At 43.6% G+C, this 21,555-nt stretch overlaps 1 protein-coding gene across 2 annotated transcripts in view; it reads right to left on the bottom strand.

Moving 5' to 3' along the window:
• The window catches only part of COL4A4 (collagen type IV alpha 4 chain), a 139,923-nt gene that overhangs the window by 71,853 nt on the left and 46,515 nt on the right, over positions 1-21,555 (bottom strand). For both annotated transcript variants that reach the window (XR_008446252.1, XM_054040193.1), the window contains exons 5-17: positions 21,498-21,542; positions 19,436-19,552; positions 15,334-15,402; positions 11,529-11,564; positions 8,687-8,749; positions 8,105-8,140; positions 7,879-7,920; positions 7,305-7,385; positions 5,269-5,322; positions 3,853-3,912; positions 3,134-3,178; positions 2,233-2,286; positions 423-492 (exon numbers count right to left, since the gene is read on the bottom strand). Coding sequence is in view for 1 of the 2 variants with exons in the window: in XM_054040193.1 (XP_053896168.1) it covers positions 423-492; positions 2,233-2,286; positions 3,134-3,178; positions 3,853-3,912; positions 5,269-5,322; positions 7,305-7,385; positions 7,879-7,920; positions 8,105-8,140; positions 8,687-8,749; positions 11,529-11,564; positions 15,334-15,402; positions 19,436-19,552; positions 21,498-21,542 (772 nt within the window). In the remaining variant the exon portion in view is untranslated. The remainder of the gene's footprint in view (positions 1-422; positions 493-2,232; positions 2,287-3,133; positions 3,179-3,852; positions 3,913-5,268; positions 5,323-7,304; positions 7,386-7,878; positions 7,921-8,104; positions 8,141-8,686; positions 8,750-11,528; positions 11,565-15,333; positions 15,403-19,435; positions 19,553-21,497; positions 21,543-21,555) is intronic.

Here is a 21,555-nt window from a genome sequence, read left to right on the forward strand (position 1 = left end):
CGCTTTCAGGGAGGGAGGGCGGGAGTGATGGACGGATGACGACAGTTACCCAAAAGCACCCTCGACACATTTTCTTACCCAGAAGGCATTGCCGGCTACACCCAGAATTCCAATGGGCAGAGGGGACTGCGGGAACTGTGGGATAGCTGACCACAGTGCACCGCTTCGAATGTCGACGCTTTCACCGTTAGTGTGGACTCACAAAGTCGAATTACTGTCCTTAGTGTGGACACAGACGTTCGACTTTGCAATATCGATTCCAAAAATTCGATGCAAGTAAATTCGAACTACTCTCGTAGTGTAGACAAGGCCCCAGTGTTCTGAGGTACTTAGTATGCTCCCATCAATTGCTCTCAGCACCTCAGAGCACAGGGGCCTGTATGCATTACATAATATAAAGAGTAATTAAAACCAAGTGAAACCTTTCATAGCAACAGGTGGTGTTCCAAAAACTCCAGGCAGGCCTGGTTGCCCTCGTTCTCCACGATCCCCCTGTAAGAATTCATTAAGTTTATTGATAGATAGTAGCATGCAGTGTGCCACCATGTAATTAAAGATGGTATCATAAGGCATACACACAAGGGGGCCTGGCAACCTTAATTCGGACATGTCTTAATTTTTGAGTGTTTGCCTCTGAAACCTTAACATTTTTAATTTAATTTTTCTTTTTTTTTTTAATACAATACTGTAAAAACTACTCAATATATTTGAAGAAATCAGTGACTAACTGGGATAGACTGCTCAAATGTGCTTGTCTGCTTGAATTTTCAGAGCTCTAACTGTAATATCTGGTTACATTCGTATATTGTGTTAAACACAAGTGATATTGAGTCAATTACAGGAAATTCAATAGCACAAGGCTTATTATAAATATAGTTAATTAAAATTATTTTGATTTAGCCATTAAAATGTAGTGATTTGATTTAAAATTTTATACAGAAATTGGGAAATGGTTTTTCATAATGATAGATAAGCACTAAGATGGAAAGAGATCTTCCATAGATTGACAGACAATGACATGTTAAGAGATACCCAAAGTTCTTACAGATAGTTTAGCCAGCTGCTTCAGAGAAACATACAAATACAATATGCATAATTGCAATGAAAATCTTTTCAGGACCAGTTTTGAGAATTTCTAAATTAGCTTGTACTATTATCTACTTTGAATTGGGAAGAAGTGAATTTCAGATGTTAAAGGACTCTCTGATATGACAGATTAAATCAATGAAGCGGTGATGGAGGAATTTTGCAACTTTCTCTTTCTTGTAGATTAGGCATCAACCCAGCTCTCTGTGGCAAACAGGAATTGGGTGCCTAAGAAAGTACAATCTCTTTCTGTGAAATCTGGGAATTGCCTGGTGGGACTGCGGGCCTCTTTAGGACTGCGACTTGGAGAACTCGGACTATAAAACTGGATGCTCATTTTTATAAGTTTTTATCCTGCTGCCATCTCTGTAGTATGTTGACTGCTCCCCTTTTCAACAGCTGCAGGAACTTTTTCCATTCAACTTATTTTATTGACTGTAATACTATAATTGTGGCCCTTCTAGCTATTTTAAACAGCAACCTAAGTTTGTCTTCTTTGATAATAAAGCAAAAAGGTTTTCATCATGCAAAAAAAGAAAAACAAAACAAATAGGTTTATTTCTCTGCTTTCAAACTTGCAAAATATTTTAAGATCTGCTAACATATACTTAAGGTTTATTTGCTGACTGTGAATATTTGTTATTATGTAGTATTTGTACAGTGCCCAAAAGTAGCTAGATCTCTACAGTACACATAGAAAGATGTGGTCCCAGCCCTGATACTTTTACAAGCTAATTTTAAAATGACAGAATGGATGGGGAGAGGAAGAGTGAGGATTACAGCAACAAGATCATGTAGTTACTTAGACTCCAAAGTGTATACAGCATGGACTAACTTTTTGTTCTGTTTGTAATGTGTCTCATGCAATGGAGTCCTGGTTCATGACTGGGGCTCCTAGGTGCTACAATAATACAAATAAATAATAATACTGATATTAAATTACTTAGGTTAGATATGTGTACACCATGATGATTCAATCAAAAGTTGTTTATTTGTTAATGCTTATTGCTGCCTCATTTGTTGTAGACATCATGGAAGAAGTGAGTTTTAGAATAATTTGAATGAGGAGAGGGCTATGCCTTGACAAGCTAGTACATCTGATAATGATCTTAGCTAACTATACATAAAGGGCTTCTGCACTTTTACCTTTATACCTGCATAACCAGCCTGACCAGGAACACCAGGAACTCCACTTTCCCCCTGGAACCAATGACAGAAATGTCTCTGTGTATTAATTTGATAGGACCACATGTCATATAGTTAAATGTGTATTAGAAATTAGTTAACGTGTCATACCATACAATACTGTCATCTGTTAATAATTATACATTGTTTCACAGCACTGTATAGGATTTGGTTTTGTAGATGATACATTTTTAAGGGATCTCTTATGTTAAAAGAAAAGATCTTTTAACTGTCACCCAGTTATTTGGACAGTGCCTGGGGACTCCTGGTGGCAGGACAAGAGCACAAGCTCGTCTGCCATGAGCAGACTACTATTGCCTAATCCAGCTGGGACTGGCTGATTGGTTGCTGAATGACTACACCCTTAACAAGAACAAGTAGGTGGGAAGCAGCCTCACTTCAGCTTCATCTGAAGCCACAGTGCCCCCTTTCTTGTTGAGTTCTATTAATATACCTACCCGATAGACTTTAGTGACTCTCTGGGTAGATAGTGGGTTTAATTCATTAGCCATGTATAAAGGAAAGTAATACAGGCAAAACAGATACCTGGATATGCAATTCAGGAGTGAGTAATTTGCACAGTAGTTACAATTAATGATTAGTGTAACTGTGGCCTTAACTAGATTTGGAGAGCACAGGCAGGAAAAGGAGAAAGATTTATGCAACTGTAGCTGTGACCACTCTGTTTTAAATCTGGTGTGGTGCATAGATTCAGAACTCAGATTTACAGCAGACTATATTGGAAAACTGCTATCTCATCAACCAGAAGACCATATAATGTAAAAAGAAAAATGTACCTAAAAGTGAATGGCAACATGCATGAGCTGCCATCCTGTGTCATTGTATTTTTATATCGCCTTACCTTTATTCCTGGAAAACCGCGAGCTCCACAAGAACCAGGGCTACCCTAATTAAAAGCAAGTAGAATGAAAACCAAAACAACAGAAGCCAGTCTTACATTATTGCTTATATCTATTTCCAATGTATTTAATATAAATGTTCTTTCTTGCACAAGTTTGTGTGAAAGAACTATTTATTTGCTATAATGTTCCCCAGTATCTAGTTTCTGCAACATCTTTTCAAACATTTTTTAAAAGATGGGTATGACCTAGAACAATGGATCAAGTCAAATTAGATTGGGCCCAATTCTAATTTCTACTATACTGTATCGTGAAGAGCCTTGGAAAAGTCTGATGTGAGAAATACTGTACATATTAAGGGTGCAGTCCTGAAAACACTTCTGGGGAAGTGCTTACTACTCTGATGCAGTCCCATTGAATTTGTCAAGGCTGCTCAGAGCAGCCCACACTTTGTCCAGTAGTAAATATTTACAAGATCAGATTCCAATTTTTTTGTCTTTGCAAGGACATCAAAATCTAATTGGATTTACGTTTGAGTCTGGAACACATGAATACCTTGTTTTAGGAATCAAAGTACTCTATGTACAAAGCAATGAAGATTAATTTAAAGCAGCTTAAAATCCTGTTTTGAATTATCTTAACATATTTAACCTAATTACCTAGTATTTTATAAACTAATTATGATAAGTACTTGAAAGGGTTTATTCTGAAGTTTCCTTACCTGCATTCCAGGGACTCCAGGAATACCTTTTTCACTCTTCTCTCCATTTCCAGGTGCACCCTATTATCATTCAAAAAACTCTGTTTAAAAAGATTACCCAGAGATGACAGTCCTAGAGAGTTTGCAATGTGTGCATGGGCAGAAAAAGTAAAAACACAAATATCATTGTTATGGACTTCATTTACAGCTCCTGGTTAGGGCCAGATATCTTAAATTGACTTCACATTCCATTCACCCCAGTGTCCACTGGCTTTAATTACCCAGGAGTAGATACACCTGCTGTTCTCCTAGCTAAGAATAACCTTTGGGATTTTAAGGTGCCAGTGCATTTATCCGTTATAAATAAGCAGGAACAAGATTTATTTATAAAATTATTTGCAAGGAGGGACAACACACAGGAAACAAGTTTTTAAAAATAATACATAAAGAGAAAATGCAGTTCTTACTCCACACCCCGAAGCCCTGGTTTTGCCTCCCAAACCCACATGAAGTAGTTCCACTGACTTGCATTTCTATGTGACAGGAAATGGCTGAAAGAAAAGGTGCTGCCTGGACTCAAAGTACAGAAATTAATACTCTGGATCATAATTTACTTCTCAGCAGATATTAACTGTGTGCATCTTCTCTCCCTTTCCTTCCTCCAAAAAAGATCCTGGCCCTAAGAACTGTCTCTGCTTGCATGAGGCCCTATGGATTTCCCTTCAGAAAATATATGTTAATGCTGTAGAGTCTGCTCTCTGACTATTACTGTTACAGCAGCATGGGAGTCTTCCTGGGGCAGAACAAATGCTAAAGGAACTATGCTGGGGGTGGGGGGACTAGTAACTTTGCAGTGAGCTTTCCTGAGGATACTCAGGACCTGTGGAGTTGGTAGGCTTCCTTTCCTATGCGTTTCACACCTCTAAAATCCCACTCCATCTGCAACTGATGAACCTGGAGTTTGCTGTCCTTTCTGCTTCCTTACCTTCTAGTTGAAAAAAAGACTGATATGCCTGTGTGAGGCAACATTTGATAGTCAGCTGTAAAAGAGATTGGTGGTGGACAGATTTTTCCAGAAGATTTTGCAACATTTATGCTTTCACATTGGTTTGTGTGATGATTAAATTCCACAGTATAATGCTATGTTATTTCCTAAGTCATTCACTCACTGAAAAGGTGTTTTTAGTAACACAAAAGGAAACTCTGCCAGCATCATTTAGGAAATCGGAGAATGATCAAAACATAGAAATGTAGGGCTGAAAGGGACCTTGAGAGGTCATTTAGTCCATCCCCCTACCCTGAGGCAGGTCTAAGTAAACCTAGACCATCCCTGTCTAATCTGTTCTTTAAAACCTCCCTTGGTAACCTATTGCAGTACTTAAATATCTTTATTGCTAGAAGGAAATGGAACAATGCATAGCAAAACACGTTACTTACTTTGGGCCCAGGTGATCCTTTGGGTCCTACCAACCCAGGCATTCCTTTTACACCCTAAATATAAATAAGTAGAATTTTTTCACTTTAACATGCAGAATATATTTGTCTTGTATAATTCTGAAGTTTTGTTCTGCTCTGAAAAGTGTCTGTAAATATGGCATCTTGTTACTCATTCAGACTGTAACCTGTGCGTGTATAGAGTCAAAAAAGCTTAACATTACAAAGCAAATTTTTGCCCTGAGTCAGAGTTGCATAGATGTAACTGAGGACAAAATTACTGTGAGTGATTCACAGCAGGAAAGATCCCAGCTTGACTCTCATTTCCCAGATTGAGTCTGCAGACCTGGAATGGACCCTTACAATATGTGTTAATGGTCCCTTACAATATGTGCTGCAGACTTGATTGGTCCCTTACAATACGTGCTAACTACTTATGCTAAACAATCTCTTCCACCTGCACTTTGCTTTGAGACTAGGGGTATGTCTTCACTACCCGCCGTATCGGCGAGTAGCAATCGATTTATCCGGGATCGATATATCGCGTCTCGTTAAGACACGATATATCGACCCCTGAACATGCTCACCGTCGACTCCGGAACTCCACCAGAGCGAGCGGTGGTAGCGCAGTCGACGGGGGAGCCGTGGCCATCGATCCCGCGCTGTCTGGACCCCAGGTAATTCGATCCAAGATACTTCGACTTCAGCTATGCTATTCGCGTAGCTGAAGTTGCGTATCTTGCATCGATCCCCCTCCCCCCCAGTGTAGACCAGCCCTAGGAGTTCCTTTCCCAGACCTGAAGAAGAGCGGTGTGTGGCTTGAAAGCTTGTCTCTCTCACCAAGAGAAGTTGGTCCAATAAAAGATATTACCTCCCCCACCTTGTCTCTGCTGAGCTGGCCATTAGCAACAAATATCTTTCCACTTGTATATAATGTTAATTAGATCTGAGCATCACTGAGATTCCAATATAGAACTCCATAATACAATTTTTACAATTGTTTTTTAGACCAGAGGTGCATTTTAAATGCTTTAAGATCTACAGCAAAGGACAGTCCGTCACTCTGTAGAATAAATTGCTAGGATTATTCTATCCATTTTGACTACCTGGGGTGCTACAACTCTAGCCAAAGCACACCTGTCATAGAGGAATTACTCTAAATACCATGATTTCATATTCAAAAATAGATACGGGGACCACACTTATTTTTCATAAGTAATACATCAAGATTGGCTGCCTGACAGTTTGACCTGTCTTCAGCAGAGCCTGAAACTTGCTGAAGAAATCTAATACATCTCTCCAATAACATAAACTAAATACAAAGGTCTAAGGGAATGAATGAAACTGTGAGATGGGTCGAGAAAGGGATTTAGTGCCAGAGATGATAAGGTTATGTCTACACTGGCAATTGAACGACAAAACTTTTGTCTTTCAGAACTGTTAAACCCCTCCCCCCGAAGGACAAAGTTTTGCTGCGACAACTGCCAGTGTGAACAGCGCACTGTCGGCAGGAGCACTCTGCTGCCGACAACACAAACGCCGCTCATTGGGGGTAGAAGCTTTTTGTTGGCAGGAGAGCCGACAAACAGCGGCTCCGCTGAATGACTTTTAGCGGCTCGGCTGTGGCAACATAGCCATGTCGCTAAAAGCTGTGTAGTGTAGACACAGCATCAGTCTTGACAGACTCTTAGTGAGTTTTTGCTAATGTGTGTAAATTTAGCCTAGCTCTCAGGCAGTTTGTCAATGATGCAGAGTGGGGAAAAAGGACAAAGGGGAATGGTATTTCCTTTTACCCTCCTGCTATGGCACAGAGTCACCTCATGGAGGGAATAGGTGGGCTGCAGCAGTAACATGATGGCTGGCCTGGCCTCTGTCTGCCAGTACAATACTGGATAACAGCATTTCTATTGATACTGGTGGTACATTACTCAATAAAATAAATGTCCTTAATATAAAATCTGTGCAAAAATGCATCATGGGATAGCACTTCCAGTAAAGTGAGTACAGTAGTGTTTAAAAATAGACTTTAATTTGCAAACCTTTTCTCCTTTAACCAGGAAAGAACCGGGCGGCCAAACCAACAATGGCTGTCCTGGAGATCCAGGAGGTCCAACATCACCCTGTAAAAGCCAGAGAAGCAGTAGAAATGGATATCTGGTTCAACACACTGGCTCTGCATGGCTCCAAAACATTTAAATCTCCTACTTACAACACTAATATCTCTACTCTTATAGAACAGCTTCTGCTGATTTGTGGGTACAAAGAGCTCTGCAGAGGCCTGTCAACCAGCCGGGACTCTTTCAATCAAAAGAAGGTAATGCTCCCTATATCCATTACAGGAGTATATACGATACCATACTATACCATGGTACTTTGAGCGCCAATGAAGTCAGTAGGACTTCAAGCAGATCGCAGTCTGCCTACACGGATCTCTGTGCAGGATCAAGGCAGGGCTAGAGGGACTGTCTCATAAGTAAAACTATATGGACATCTGTAACTAACCATAAAAACTGTATGCTAAGTAAAACTATATGGACTACGTATTTTCCTAAGCAATATATATATTTAATTCTACATCCAGGCCACCTTTAATATCATTAACTGTTTGCTTACCGGCTCCCCCTTTTGTCCATCCACTCCAATACCTGGATTGCCCTAAAGAAAAAAATTAAAACTAGTGATGGTGAGTAAAAATAATCACAAAAATCCTTGCAAAATAATTTAACAATTAAAGTTTTTGAAACTTTGCTAAAAGAAATAGTCAAAGAACACTTTAAATATCAGCATAAATATATATTTCACTGAAACTGTACAAACACCATGGAAAGCAGACACTCACCTGTTCACCTTGCAAACCAGGAAGGCCTGTAGCTCCCTTTAAAAAAGAGAGTCAAACAACTTAATATTCTGACTTGAAAGCAAAGCTTTTCACTGAGAATGATCCAGAGCTGCAACTCTTTAGAGGGAGCACCTGAAGGCAAAATTTCTCCCAGAGCTCACCTGAGGTGCACAGGCTGTGTGCCTATTGCCTAATCTCCCTATGGGATTGCACAACTCATCCCTTGCTCCACTTGTCTACCCTTAGTGATGTGGAACTCTGGCTCCATATCTTCCCTGCCTCCTTAAGGGCTTTGGTTGCAGGGAAGGAGTCGGGAGAGAGCATTACCAGCACTTCTCTATGCCCATTGGAATTCTGCCTGGACCTTACATGTGTGTGCACAAGCATGTGGAAGGGTTCTTGTACTCTCATTCTCCCACTGCAGACCTGTGTAAGTGCCAGGCAGAATCAGGCCCTTTAATTAACTGCCTTATAGCAAATGTCTAGGCATGAATTTATACTGGGGCTGAACTTTTTAGATGAGTGGACAAGCATTTATATATGATCTCAAAATGCAGTATTATAGAACAGTGCCAGTCTTACCTGCAAGCCTGGTTGGCCTGGCAATCCATGTCGGCCCATTGGTCCCCTAGCTCCTCTAGGTCCCTGAAAAAGAGGACAAAAGATGTATTTGTTTGTGAAAACACTAGCATCTTAATTTCTTCCTCGCACAGAATTGCTCAACATGTCACATGTCCAACATGTCACGTGGCTCCAAATTCTCATTAAGCTCCTAAATGCCTAGATCACTTGGACTCCATCTACGGCCCATTGGCACTATTCCAGTCATATACAACTGGCAGCCTGTTTATTCCAATTTGACTGATGTTCTAGAACAACTCCTAGGTCATGCAGTACAGACGCTATGTATATGGTTATGTGTACTAGTACATAGTACATTATATATACTATAACTTGTAGACAGTTATACTAGTATAGACTATTGTTGTTTGCGGTGGCCTTGTAGCCGTGTTTATCCCAGGATATCAGAAAGACATGTGGGTGAGGTAATATCTTCTATTGGACCAACTTCTGTTGGTGAGAAAGACAATCTTTCGAGCTACACAGAACTCTTCTTCAGGTTTGTCAAAGGTGGTAAGGGTGTCACAGCTAAATAGAAGGGGAACAGATTCACAAAATGACACTCCTTATCTGACCTCTCAGTCCTCATCCTTAAAGGAAACTTGCATAACACTTTCAAAAGATGAGTCTGGGCATAACTTCATAACTTTGCTAGACAGTAAAAAAAATGGTCTTAACAAAGACAGTGGATTGATGGCTTATTACAACAATCTATATCCCACTAAACCCCCTTTTTTGTCAAATGACTGCAGAGGCAGCGGCGCCAATTTTCTCCGGCACCGGTGGGTGCCCGTGCCCCCCACCCCTTTCCTCGCCCCTGGCCTCGCCCCCATTCAAACCCCATCCCCAAAGTCCCCGCCCTAACTCCGTCCCCTCCCTGCTCCTATTGGATCCCTTCCCCAAATCCCTGCCCCAACCCCACCTCTTCCCCCAGTACGCGGCGTTCCCCCTCCACCCCCCTACCTCCCTGCCCTGCGAATCAGCTGTGTCACAGCACAAGGGCTGGGAGGGAGGAGAAGCAGGACATGGCAGTGCGCTCACGGAGGAGGTGGAGGCGAGCTGGAGCAGAGGGGTGGGGCGGGGCCAGGGGGAGCTGCCAGTGGGTGCTCAGCACCCACCAATTTATTTTCCATGGGTGCTCTGGCCCCGGAGCACCCACGGAGTTGGCGCCTAGGTGAAGAGGTATTAACGGACCACTTTGCGTTTAATGATCTCTTACAAAATGTGTTCACTATTTATGCTAAACAATCTGTACCACCTCGTATTTAGCTGTGACACTCTGACTACCTTTCCCAGACCTGAAGAAGAGCTTGTGTAGCTAGAAAGCTTGTCTCTCTCACCAACAGAAGTTGATCCAATAAAAGATATTACCTCATCCAGTACACACTAGTCTCTCTACTACAGGGGTGGGCAAACTACGGCTAGCCCCCGGCCCCTCCCACACTGTTCCTCCTCTCCCGCAGCCTTAGCTCGCCCCGCCGCCAGCGCAATGCTATGGGCAGCGGGGCTGTGAACTCCTGGGGCAGCGCAGCTGCAGAGCCCGGCTTGATCCGGTGCTCTGAGCTGTGTGGTGGCGGCGGCGGCGTGGCCCGGCTCCAGCCAGGTGGCACGGCTGTAGCACCACCAACCACTGGTGCTCCAGGCAGCGCAGTAAGGGAGCAGGGAGGGTTGGATAGAGGGCAGGGAAGTTTGGGGTGGTGGTTGGGGGCGGGGGTGTGGATAGGGGTAGGGGTGGTCGGGGGGGGGGGAAACAGGGCATTGAATGGGGACAGGGATCCCAGGGGGGACAGTCAGGAAGGAGGGGGGAGGTTGGATGGGGCGGCAGGGGGCAGTCAGGGGCAGGGGTTCCAGGGGCAGTCAGGGGACAGGGAGAACGGTGGTTGGATGGGGCAGGGTCTTGGGGGGGGGGTGGCAGATAGGAGGTGGGGGGCCAGGCCACGACCCCCTCCCCTAACTGGCCCTCCATACAATTTATGAAACCCAATGCAGCCCTCAGGCCAAAAAGTTTGCCCGCCCCTGCTCTAGTACATACTAGTCATGTATATAAATAATAGCACATTGAAAAGAATTAAGCTCAGGTTACCAAAGCACTGGAAATGCTATAGCCCTTGGGATATAAAAAAGAGGGTCCCTGAGCTATAGGGAGGACAACTGCTTAACAGAAAAACAGAAAAGATTTCATTTGGGATTTTATTTTTATGGCCAAATTCCAGGATGCTGGGCCCACTCTGGGAAGACCCAGCAGCCCCACACAGTGAGGCTCTGCCATCCACTGCTTACTTGTCACAGAGATTTCCTGCGGCTCGTGAATGTGACAGGGCATCAGTTGGTCAGTGCCCTGCAGATCCACTGGACCAAGACCACTTGCAATGTGGGAAGCATGGGCAATCTCTGCTTCTGTTCCTCACAGCCAGTGTGGGTCAACGTGACTTGGCTATGTTGGCCTGCTCATCTATTCTTGTGACTTTTCTCCTCTTGCACCTAGTATCGTGTGCTCCAAAAGTGAAGCAGCCTAGCACCTCCAATCACATCAGCTTGAGCCTCACTCATGATACACTCTATCATCTTCTGCTTTTCCTACACTACCTTTAATCTCTCATGTGTGCGTGGTAATAGTGAAGGCAAGTCAGGCTAAAAGCTGTTGATCTGTTCTCTCTCCTACTATCATTCACTATTACATTTTCAATTAGAACATTCGTAAGTAAGGATTACTCACTCTTAATACATGGAAGTAATGTACTCATGCTACAGTATGTTGTTCAAAACAAACAAGCATATACGTGAGCTGCAGGAAGATACTTACAGGTGTGCCAGGGGGGCCCGGTTCACCTCTTGCTCCCTGGAATGACAAGTATTTTGCTAAATACAGTAACTCCTCACTTAAAGTTGTCCCGATTAACGTTGTTTTATTGTTACATTGCTGATCAGTTAGAGAACATGCTCATTTAAAGTTGTGCAGTGCTCCCTTATAACGTTGTCTGGCAGCCGCCTGCTTTGTCCACTGCTTGCAGAAAGAGCAGCCCGTTGGAGCTAGCTGGTGGGGGCTTGAAACCAGGATGGACCGGCAGCCCCCCCATCAGCTCCCCATTCCCCCAAGTTCCCTGTGCGGCAGCTGCTCAGCAGGCTACCAATTGCCGGCAGTTCAGCTGTTCCTCCCCATGTGCTGTCCTGGCCTCTGCCTTGGAGCTGCTCCCGGGAGCCTCCTGCTTGCTGTGCGGGGGTGGGGGGAAATGAGGGGGACTAATGTCAGGGTGTCCCCCTCCCCCCAACTCCTGCCCCCCCCCCCGCTTACCCCATCTTCCATAGAGTGGGGGGGGGACGGGACACACACACACACAACAGGGCTCAGGACGGCGGGAGCTTCCTGGCAGCAGCTGCTGTCTCAGCTTGCTGATCAACTTAAAAGGCAATGTACTTAGAGTGGGGTCAGCATTTTTAAAGGAGCAATGCGCATCTCTCTCTCACACACACAGTGTGTGTCTCTGTCTCTGTCTGCCATGATTTCTCCCCTCCCTCCATTCGTGCTGCCCTGTAGAATGTGAGGCTACATTAACAACAATGAGTTAACCCTTGAGGGCTCAACCAATTGCTAGTTCATCATTTAGCAGTAAGGCATTCCATGGGAAATAGCCCACTCTCTGACTCCACCACCTCAACCAAGCTTCACAATCATCATTGCTGTGTACCAGTGTTAAATTGTTTGTTTAAAACTTATACTGTGTGTAACAGTATAGTCTTTTGTCTGGTGAAAAAAATTTCCCTGGAACCTAACCCCCCCCACTTACATTAATTCTTATGGGGAAATTGGATTAGCTTAACATCGTTTCGCTTAAAGTCGCATTTTTCAGGAACATAACTACAACGTTAAGCGAGGAGTTACTGTAAAGGATCACACTTTCACTTTATCACAGAATTGTGAGCCAACATGTGATTTTTCATCACACAGAAATAATCATTTAAATGACATCAAGCTTTGGGTTTAAAGAACTTGATATCACAACATTTAAATATATAATTTAACTACTAACAGACATTTAAATATTTTCCAGAGAATTTTTCTACGAAATTTTATAATGTTATCTACATACTAAAGGTTTTAGTATTTTAAAGGAAAACTGGCTTCCTCAAGGCCAAATTTTCATTTTGATCTCACAGTTAAGACATAATGATGAATTAGTGACAACACAATGATTTCCAGGGCAACAGACTAGTGTCATTAGTACAGGATTATGATGTTAGTACTGGGTCAACCAAAAGGAAAGAGGGAACATTAAGGGAGAAAGCCTTTATGAAAACACAAAAATGTCCAATAATGAAGAAAATACAGAAAAACAATAACTAACTTCATATACAGATGCACCTATGGGTCTCTAAAACAAGGAATAGTTCATAAGAGTGCAGTTGAAGTCATGTATTTGATTATACTTTTGATTTGATTTTACTTTAAATCATACAAATACTCCCAAACTGCATGTATGAAAAATGAATTATTGATAAAGGGTGACAGCTCCAGCTCTTCGCTTAACATTTTCACTCTACTGTATTCAAGTTAGCAAAAACCCCTACATTTAAGCATAGGGTTAAGTAAAGTTTTTACTATTAATCTAATTCCAGATGAACTGAAGATTAAATGCAAAAGATAATGAGCCACAGACTGCATTCTGGTATACCACTGCGTGAGAGAATGGAAGAGAGCAGGAACGTTCTTCCTATCTTCAAGCATCAGGAAACATCCCTCCAGAGTACAAAGGAGTGAGTCCACCAAGAGATGTGCATGACTACCATGGCAGAGCACTCACTATGTGTCTGCTCTGCTCGACTGAATTCCAGGGCCAGCTTTAGGAGGATTCAGCCGATTTGGCTGAATCGGGCCCCGCAGCAGCTGTCCACCCCGCTTCACTTCCCCCTCCTCCCCTCCCCTGAATGCTCTGCCCCCCTGCTCCTCCCCCTCCCCTGCTTCCCGCGAATCAAATGTTCGCGGGAAGCCTGAAACAGGCAGGCAGCAGGTAAGCTGGGGGTGGGGGTGCGAGGAAGCGCGGCCCAGTCCGGCCCCCCCGGCCGAGCGGCTCCCTCTGGCGGCAGGCCCCGGCAGCTCCGGCCCGGCTCGGACCTTGGTGCGCCGGCCCCGGTTCCGGCCGAGTGGCTCCGGCCCGGCCCCAGCCCCGGCGGCTCCGGCCCCGGCCCTAGAGACTCCAGCTCGGCTCGGGCCCCGGGGCACCAGCCCCGGCCCCGGCCCTGGCCGAGCAGCGCCGGCCAACAGCCGAGCACCCCCAGCCCCGGTCCCAGCGGCTCCAGCCCGGCTTGGCTCGGCTCGGGCCCCGGTTCCGGCCGAGCAGCTCCAGCCCGGCCCCGGCCCCGGCCCTGGCCGAGCGGCGCCGGCCAGCGGCCGAGCACCCCCGGCCCCAGCGGCTCTGGCTCCGGTCCCAGCGGCTCCAACCTGGACCCAAGCCCCACGATCCCGGCCGGAGCTCCGGCCAGAGTGTGGCCCGATTCCTGGGGGCGGGGCTTGCCCGCTCTTGCTAAAGCCAGCCCTGCTGAATTCAATGGGAGTTTTGTCATGGTTGTAGGGCAGTGAAGGATTAGTTTATACATCTTGAGATAGAAAGGTCTAGAACTTCAATTGGTATAAATCAGCATAGCTCCACTGACGTCAGTGGAACTATATTATTTACACCAGTTAAGGATATGCTCATAAGTTTGTTTTTTCTTTTAAAGCATCATTAAAATTTTGCATTATCATGATGTGGCCAATCCCAGTACCTTACTGGTTTGTTTATCAGTATCCTACTAGTTTGCTGTTCCCCTTTCCCTGAACCTCCATCTCTCTCTCTCTCTCTGCTCTGTCTTTTAGATCCCAATGCTGCAAAGGCGGGTAAAGTTAATTTGTGCATAAGTGTTTGCAAGTTCGGAGCCAGAGTATAACCTCTTTTGGGGCAGAGTCCATGCCTTCTTTTATGTTTGAAAAGCACCTAGTACATAATAGGCACTGTTAGAAACAATAATAATGATACCTCCAAATGGTATGTGGTGTGCAGGAAGCAGATGCATACTAAACCAAACCTGCAATCAGCAGCAAGCAGTAACTGGAAGCAATTAGGGAGCACAGAGGCATCTTACTGAGAGAAGCAGCTACAAAGCTTTCATCCATGTGTTATGTCAACTCACTGTGCCAACTGTGTTACCCATCAGCCCCAAAATTCAACAAGTGTTTGGCTCTAGGTCAGGATTTGGCCCTGTGTACATAAAAGGCTAAGATTATACTTCCATAAATGTCCATGGCAATTTGAAGTTCTGATTCCCACAGCAACCCTAATTCAGCTTCTTTTGTACATTTGTAGAATTTTCCATTACTGTATACAATGTTAATTTTAATGGCCTATTTGTCCCTAGAGAGTTGGGGGACAATTTATAGCTGTTGTGAGAATTTCCTGACTTTAGGACAATTAATATCTCAATCTGTATACTGCAGTTAACATATTTGCATTTAATTTCCATTTTTAAAAGAGATAAATTAGCTTTTATTAAACAATTTAGAGTTATTAGAATACTTACATTTGCTATACATGTCTGCCTACATTTTATGATTATTTCCACAATAATATACTTACTGGAGCACCTCTAATGAAATCTGAAATATATGCAGAGTTTCCTTTTTCTCCTTTTTGCCCAAGAACACCCTGAAAAATCAGTCAGTAATTAAAAATCAGATTATGTTCTGTAATAACATTATGATCTGTCCTCTGATACTCTAAGCTACTGTACACTTCTCAGTTTTGATGGCATTAATACTCTCTATAACTCCCAGCCATATTTAATTTCAATGGACGCAGTGGCTACCAGCATGTAAGTTCTTTACCTTTCCTAGAAATTCATACCAGGATTTATAAGAAGCCAGTGGTATCCTGTTTAAAGTAGGAAATCTGGAGCTACCGATTGCTGAACCTAAAGAAACTAAATTCTTCAATCATTAGTACATATACTTTATACCAAAAATAAATGTGATGTCTAATGGGATGTCCATGGGACTTGCTGTAGAGTCCACACATAACTTTGCTTGTCTTGGTACCCACAAAATCTTAACCTGCTTCAGCAGGAACAGATTTCATTGCTCCTGCAAAACAGAATGTCTGTGCTTAATTAACTATGAAGGGCATGATGTACACAGTAGGAATGGATATATCAGAACACTTATCCCTTAACACTTATTCCTCACAATAAACCAAAATCACGCTTGGTGAAATCTTGGCCCTACTGCTGTCGATGAGAGTTAGCAAAATCACCCACTATATTTTTTCCGTGGATACCCCAGGGCTGGACTTCAATAGAACCAGGATATCATCTTCCACAGAACATAAACATCCAGCATCTGTACTCAATGAATCACAGTGTCAGCCCAGTCTTACACTGACATTCTAAAGCCTGAGGTCAGAAATGAATAGGAAAGTAATTACCACAGGAACGCAATAATAAATTGAAGAGCAGCAGCTGCATACAGCTGGAGGTAGCTATAGCACAGTGGTTTTCAAACTTTTTTTCTGGGGACCCAGTTGAAGAAAATGGTTAACATCTACGACCCACAACGGAGCTGGGGATGAGGGGCTTGGGGTGGGCTCAGAGCTGGGGCAGAGGGTTCTCGGGCAGGGGTGAGGGCTGCGGGGTGAGGCCAGGAATGAGGGGTGCAGGGTGTGGGCTCTGGACTGGGGCAGGGGGTTGGGATGCAGGAGGGGGTCAGGGCTCTGGGTGTAGGCTCTGGGGCAGGGCTGGGGATGAAGGGTTTGGGGTGCAGGAGGGGCTCTGGGTTTGGGTGGGGCTCTGGGCTGGGGCAGGGGGTTGGGGGGAGGTCAGGGCTCTGGACTGGGGGGTGCAGGCTCTGGGCTGGGGCCAGGGATGAGGGGTTTGGGGTGCAGGAGGGGCTCTGGGTTCTGGGGGGGCTCAGGGCTGGAGCAGGGGGCTGGGGTGCGGGAGACATTCAGGGCTCTGGGGTGGGGCCAGGGATGAGGGGTTTGGGTGCAGAAGGGGCTCCAGGTTTGAGGGGGCTCAGGGCTGAGGCAGGGGATTGGGGTGTGGGGTTGGGGCATGGCGGCTCCCGGTCAGCGGTGCAGCCAGGGTGCAAAGGCAGGGCTCCCGCACCTGAAGCGGCCAGTAGCAGGTCTGGCTCTTAGGCAGAGGTGCGCAAGCTCTCGCCTGCAGGCACCGCCCTCCAGTTCCCAGTGGCTGGGCGGTGCTTGCAGCGAGGGCAGCATGCGGAGCCCTGTGGCTCCCCTACGTAGAAGCCAGACCCGCTGCTGGCCGTTTCCGGGGCGCAGCGCGGTGTCGGAACATCTAGGCACTAGCCTGCCTTAGCTGGGCAGCACCGCCGACAGGATTTTTAACATCCCAGTCGATGGTGCTGACCAGAGTGACCCAGTGCCTTACATGCCGCGACCCAGTACTGGGTAGCAACCTGAACTTTGAATGGACCTGTTAAACAGAGGCCTTTCTGGAACTGTCACACTGAAAGCTGTATTTACCTCTGCCTTATTTACACTTATGTCTCTAAACAAATTTCAAGTTTGATTTGTTTGTACAACAATATATTTTTATTAAATGAATCTTGTCACCTTTTCAGCTTCTTAAGCTAGGATTTTATATTGTCAACCCTTCCTTTAATTTTTCCAACCATTTATTTGTGATTTAAAGGGACAGTAATAGGTATATATTTAAGATAAGTGAAATTAACATGTATTTAGTTTATATACGAAATTATACAGGAAAATTATATAAACAGGAAGTAACAGGGAAATGAATAGTCCATTGTGATACTGGTAGTAGGTAATCAAGTGGGTATTTGGTACAATAAATCAGTTAGTAAATTGGAGTCAGTCTATATACAGAGCTTGGTGTGGCATTATTATACTCAAGTAGATAATTAAGATATTTGCTCTGACTTTGTCATGTTTTCCTAGAAAGCCCAATGTATTGGTGTTGGCATTTTAGTTCGGATCCAAGGCTGCGTGTCTGTTGTTTTATGTTCTTTTATATGCTGGGAGTGATAGGTCTGCAAAGGCTCAGATTTCCTTGAACCAGCTGGGTTCAGGCTATAGTTTTGTTCCATGTCTCACTTTTTCTTTTATCTCATCCCTTTACTTCTTGTAGGTGACAGTCTAGTCCATGAGACATAGTACAGTCAGATTTCCTAGCAGCTACCGTTACCATGTTGAACAGAAGTTATTTTATTGTTCTGAAAGGTGTAGTGCGTTTGATTTTTATCAAATTGTTTGCTGGTGGCATGTTGCAGCCTATTAAAACTGCGCCACCAGAAATGTCGGGAGGGTTAATTATCGTATTTGGATCATGTTTTATCCCTCTGCTTTACCCTTTGCTTGTATATTGCTTGTTTTCTTAGGCCTGGATTCAGCAAGGAATTTAGGTACATGCCTAATTTTAAGCATCTGAATAGTTTCACTGGCTTCAATAGGATTGCTCACATGCTTAAAGTTAGGCATGTGTTTTAGTAACTTACTGAGTCAGGGCCTCAGGCTATTAGTATGAGCAGTACTAGCCATGTCGTGGGGCATTCCTGGATTACAAACAATAAATATAATAAGGCCATAGGGTAACAGTCAGAAATGGTGCTAACACTACAGTACTAACTTTAGCACAGATTAATCAATTAATTGCGTCTTCCCTCAGATGACCCTTTTATTAAACTAAGGCTCAAATACTGCAAACACGGTGACCTCTAATGTCTTTCAAGTAGTATAATGCTTACACATGGTGATCAACCAAGTACCTTCAGTTAAATGGGTTCAACTTTAGCATAACATCCAGAACTGTTTATTGTTTAGTTTAGAAAATTTAGAGCCTTAACCTAATGACCTGTGTTTTTGCAAAAGGTCAAAGACTGTGGGTCAGATCCTTGGCTGATGTAAATCAGCATAGTTTCATTGCAGTCACTGGAGCTATACCAGTTTCCACCAACTGAGTATCTGGTTCTGAGTTTTTAATCTCCTTTAGCCAGTATTAAAATATTGGACCAATTTTAATTCAGACACACTTCCTGTTTTAGAGGGAAAAGCTAATCATCTTAAAGGTAATTTTAAATAGTTCAGTCTTATAAAATATACCTCGGGGCCAGACTGTGGCTGGCTAGTACATGGGAGCACAAGGTGCTTGTGTGTGTTTCAAGGTACACGGCATGCTTCTTTCAGCTGCATATGGGGTACAGTCCCCTAGCATGGGTATAAACGGTAGTATAGCCGGTGAGGCATAGCTTAGGCAAGTAGAGTAAAGGCACTCCTGAAGGGTGTGGGTATATATGCAAGTATGTTTCCTACACAGCTCTCTATACTATAACCCCAGTGGCGTGTAGCATAGGGAACTTTCCCTGCATAAAGGCCAGACCAGACACAACTGCGTTCCCTGAGCTTGAAGGAGTTCTTGTGTGATCAAGTATTGCAGAACTTCAATTTAAGGGTTAGCAAACTTAATTTCATCTTTAACCTAACACCAGATCCTGCAAGGTTCTGAGCACACTCCACTTCACTGAAGTTAACAGGAGTGGGAAGCCCAGTCAGCAGCTCAAACAAGGTGCAGTGTAGAAGCAGTCAGACATGAGCTCAGGTAGCCAGAGCCATAAGCCTAGTGCCATAGTCTAATGCCCCTTTAATTTTAAAAGGTGTTAACCTGGAGAGAAAGTTTAAATGTATTATAATAAAGCTCATAACTTACAAATGAACCTCTTGGTCCAATACACCCTGTCTCTCCTGGAAATCCGGGCTCTCCTCTTGAACCATTGCAGCCATCCAAGCCAGGTTTGCCCCTGGACCCTTCAATTCCAGGATATCCCTAGTGAGGGTTTAATTACATGTAAAGATGTGGCATGGTTGTTTAGGTTCAGGTTTTGTCTAAACACAGCAGTGACACTGGTAACCCAGAACTGGGACAGAGGATCACCCACATAGGTCTCGCTTCTATACTCCTTACACTGGAAAAGTCTCCCGTTGAGATCTATGAGAATTTTCCTTACACCTAGCAATAGGCTCAACAGGGCTGTAATCTGAAACTAGAGTGTTTGGTCTGATACCTCTTACATTCCCTTCTTTAATGCATAGTAGCTCTGCCGGGTGAGGAAGAGAATTAGGCTGGGTGCTGCTCTCATTAGAATCAATAACAAAAGTTTTTTTTCAATGGAAGCAAATCAAGCTCTTTGAGAGTAAATTCCGTCTGGAAGCAATAAAGAGCTATCACCTTTGGGGAAACATGCAAAGGTTTTATTCCTTGTGAATGACATACACTAAGGTCATCCCAAACTAGCTAGGCCCCTTTTTACTGTTAGGATGCAATTCAAGTAAATAAGGTACAACTTGAGTCAAATATACTGTGAGCTCAGGAAAACCCACAGACAAATTCTGGGATGGAGGAACTGATTTTCCAACCCCCAGATGCACTGACCATTCACTATTATAGGGGATGGGAAGAGTAGCGGACAGTGGGGTTGGTTGGGAATTTTCCATCAGAATAATTTTCCAACTAAAAATGCCTTTGGGACAAAATTAAAAATTTTCACATGAAAATTTCAGTTTTGCCAAAAAAAAAGTTAGGTTTTCCATTGCGAAAACTGAAATGACTACTCCTCAGCTGCCAACCTGGAAGACTGTTGTCTGGCAGAAGAATCTTCCAAGTGGGAAGCTGGCAAATCAAAAAAAATCCCATTTCAGTGCTTCTGAAACAATATTTTTCTAAAAATCCATTCCTATGAACAATTTTGCATCCTTGATTCAGGATAATTTTTTTCTCAAACATGCAATTTTTCATGAAAAGGGATTTCTATTTCCCAGACAACTCTAGCAGACACAACCCTGTTCTCTTCTCTATGCTAGATTTTGGTCTTATGGAACCATGTATTTGACAGCTCCTCTAGCAACAATCCCAACTACATGGACAGATATGGAGAGCAAACACAGAGCACAAATGGATCAGAGATCCCCTCCACAGGATCTCTGCTTCCTGGCCTACGTGAACATCCAAAGTGCACTATTTCCACTTTGGTTGACCCCTGTGTAGTCATAAAGGGCCTCTCAGGATTTAACTCTAATAGAAAATCATTTTCAAATTATTGGATTTAATAGAGCATCCTATCCTTTCACCCTACTCATTTCCATTCATATATGACAGCTTGTACACAAAGCTGTATTTCCATCTACCTTAATACTGAGGTGTCCAAATCTATAGTTCCTATTCAGGAAATCTCTTGCTGGTTTCAATGGGGTTTTTATTTGAGTAAGGACTGCTGGACAGTACTCAAAATGTTTCAACAGAAAAAGAACTATGACCTTGGGATCCTTTTTGCCATTTTAAGAATGTATTCAGAAACCGTGTGGTCTACTTTAGAGCCTGGAGCTAGAGACGACTAATTTTTAATCCTGGCATTGGCATTTCCGTGCTGCATGGATTTGTGCAAGTCTCAGTTAACCTCTCTACCTCCAGTCCCTCCTCTGTAAAATGGGAATAATAATATTTACTTACCTCAAAGGGGTGTTAATGGATTGAATTAGTTGGTTTGTACTGTCTTTTGGAAAACATGTTAAGAATGAAGTATTATCAATACTAAATGTAATAATGGTTTACTTTGTTTTTCACACATGTACAAAATATGCAGCTCTCCAGGTGATACAGTAACGAAGGGTATAAAACTAAACATATCTGATTATTAAGGTAATCTGTTAAAATAGTTCCCTATGGGTTCAGATAAATTGTAATCTTTATAACACAATATTGCCAGTGTACTTACAGGCACACCATCTAAACCAGGAAATCCTGGGACTCCTGTTGGGCCCTAAAAAAAAAAA

Source organism: Malaclemys terrapin, chromosome 9 (assembly GCF_027887155.1).
Source record: "Malaclemys terrapin pileata isolate rMalTer1 chromosome 9, rMalTer1.hap1, whole genome shotgun sequence".
Classification (NCBI taxonomy): domain Eukaryota; kingdom Metazoa; phylum Chordata; order Testudines; family Emydidae; genus Malaclemys; species Malaclemys terrapin.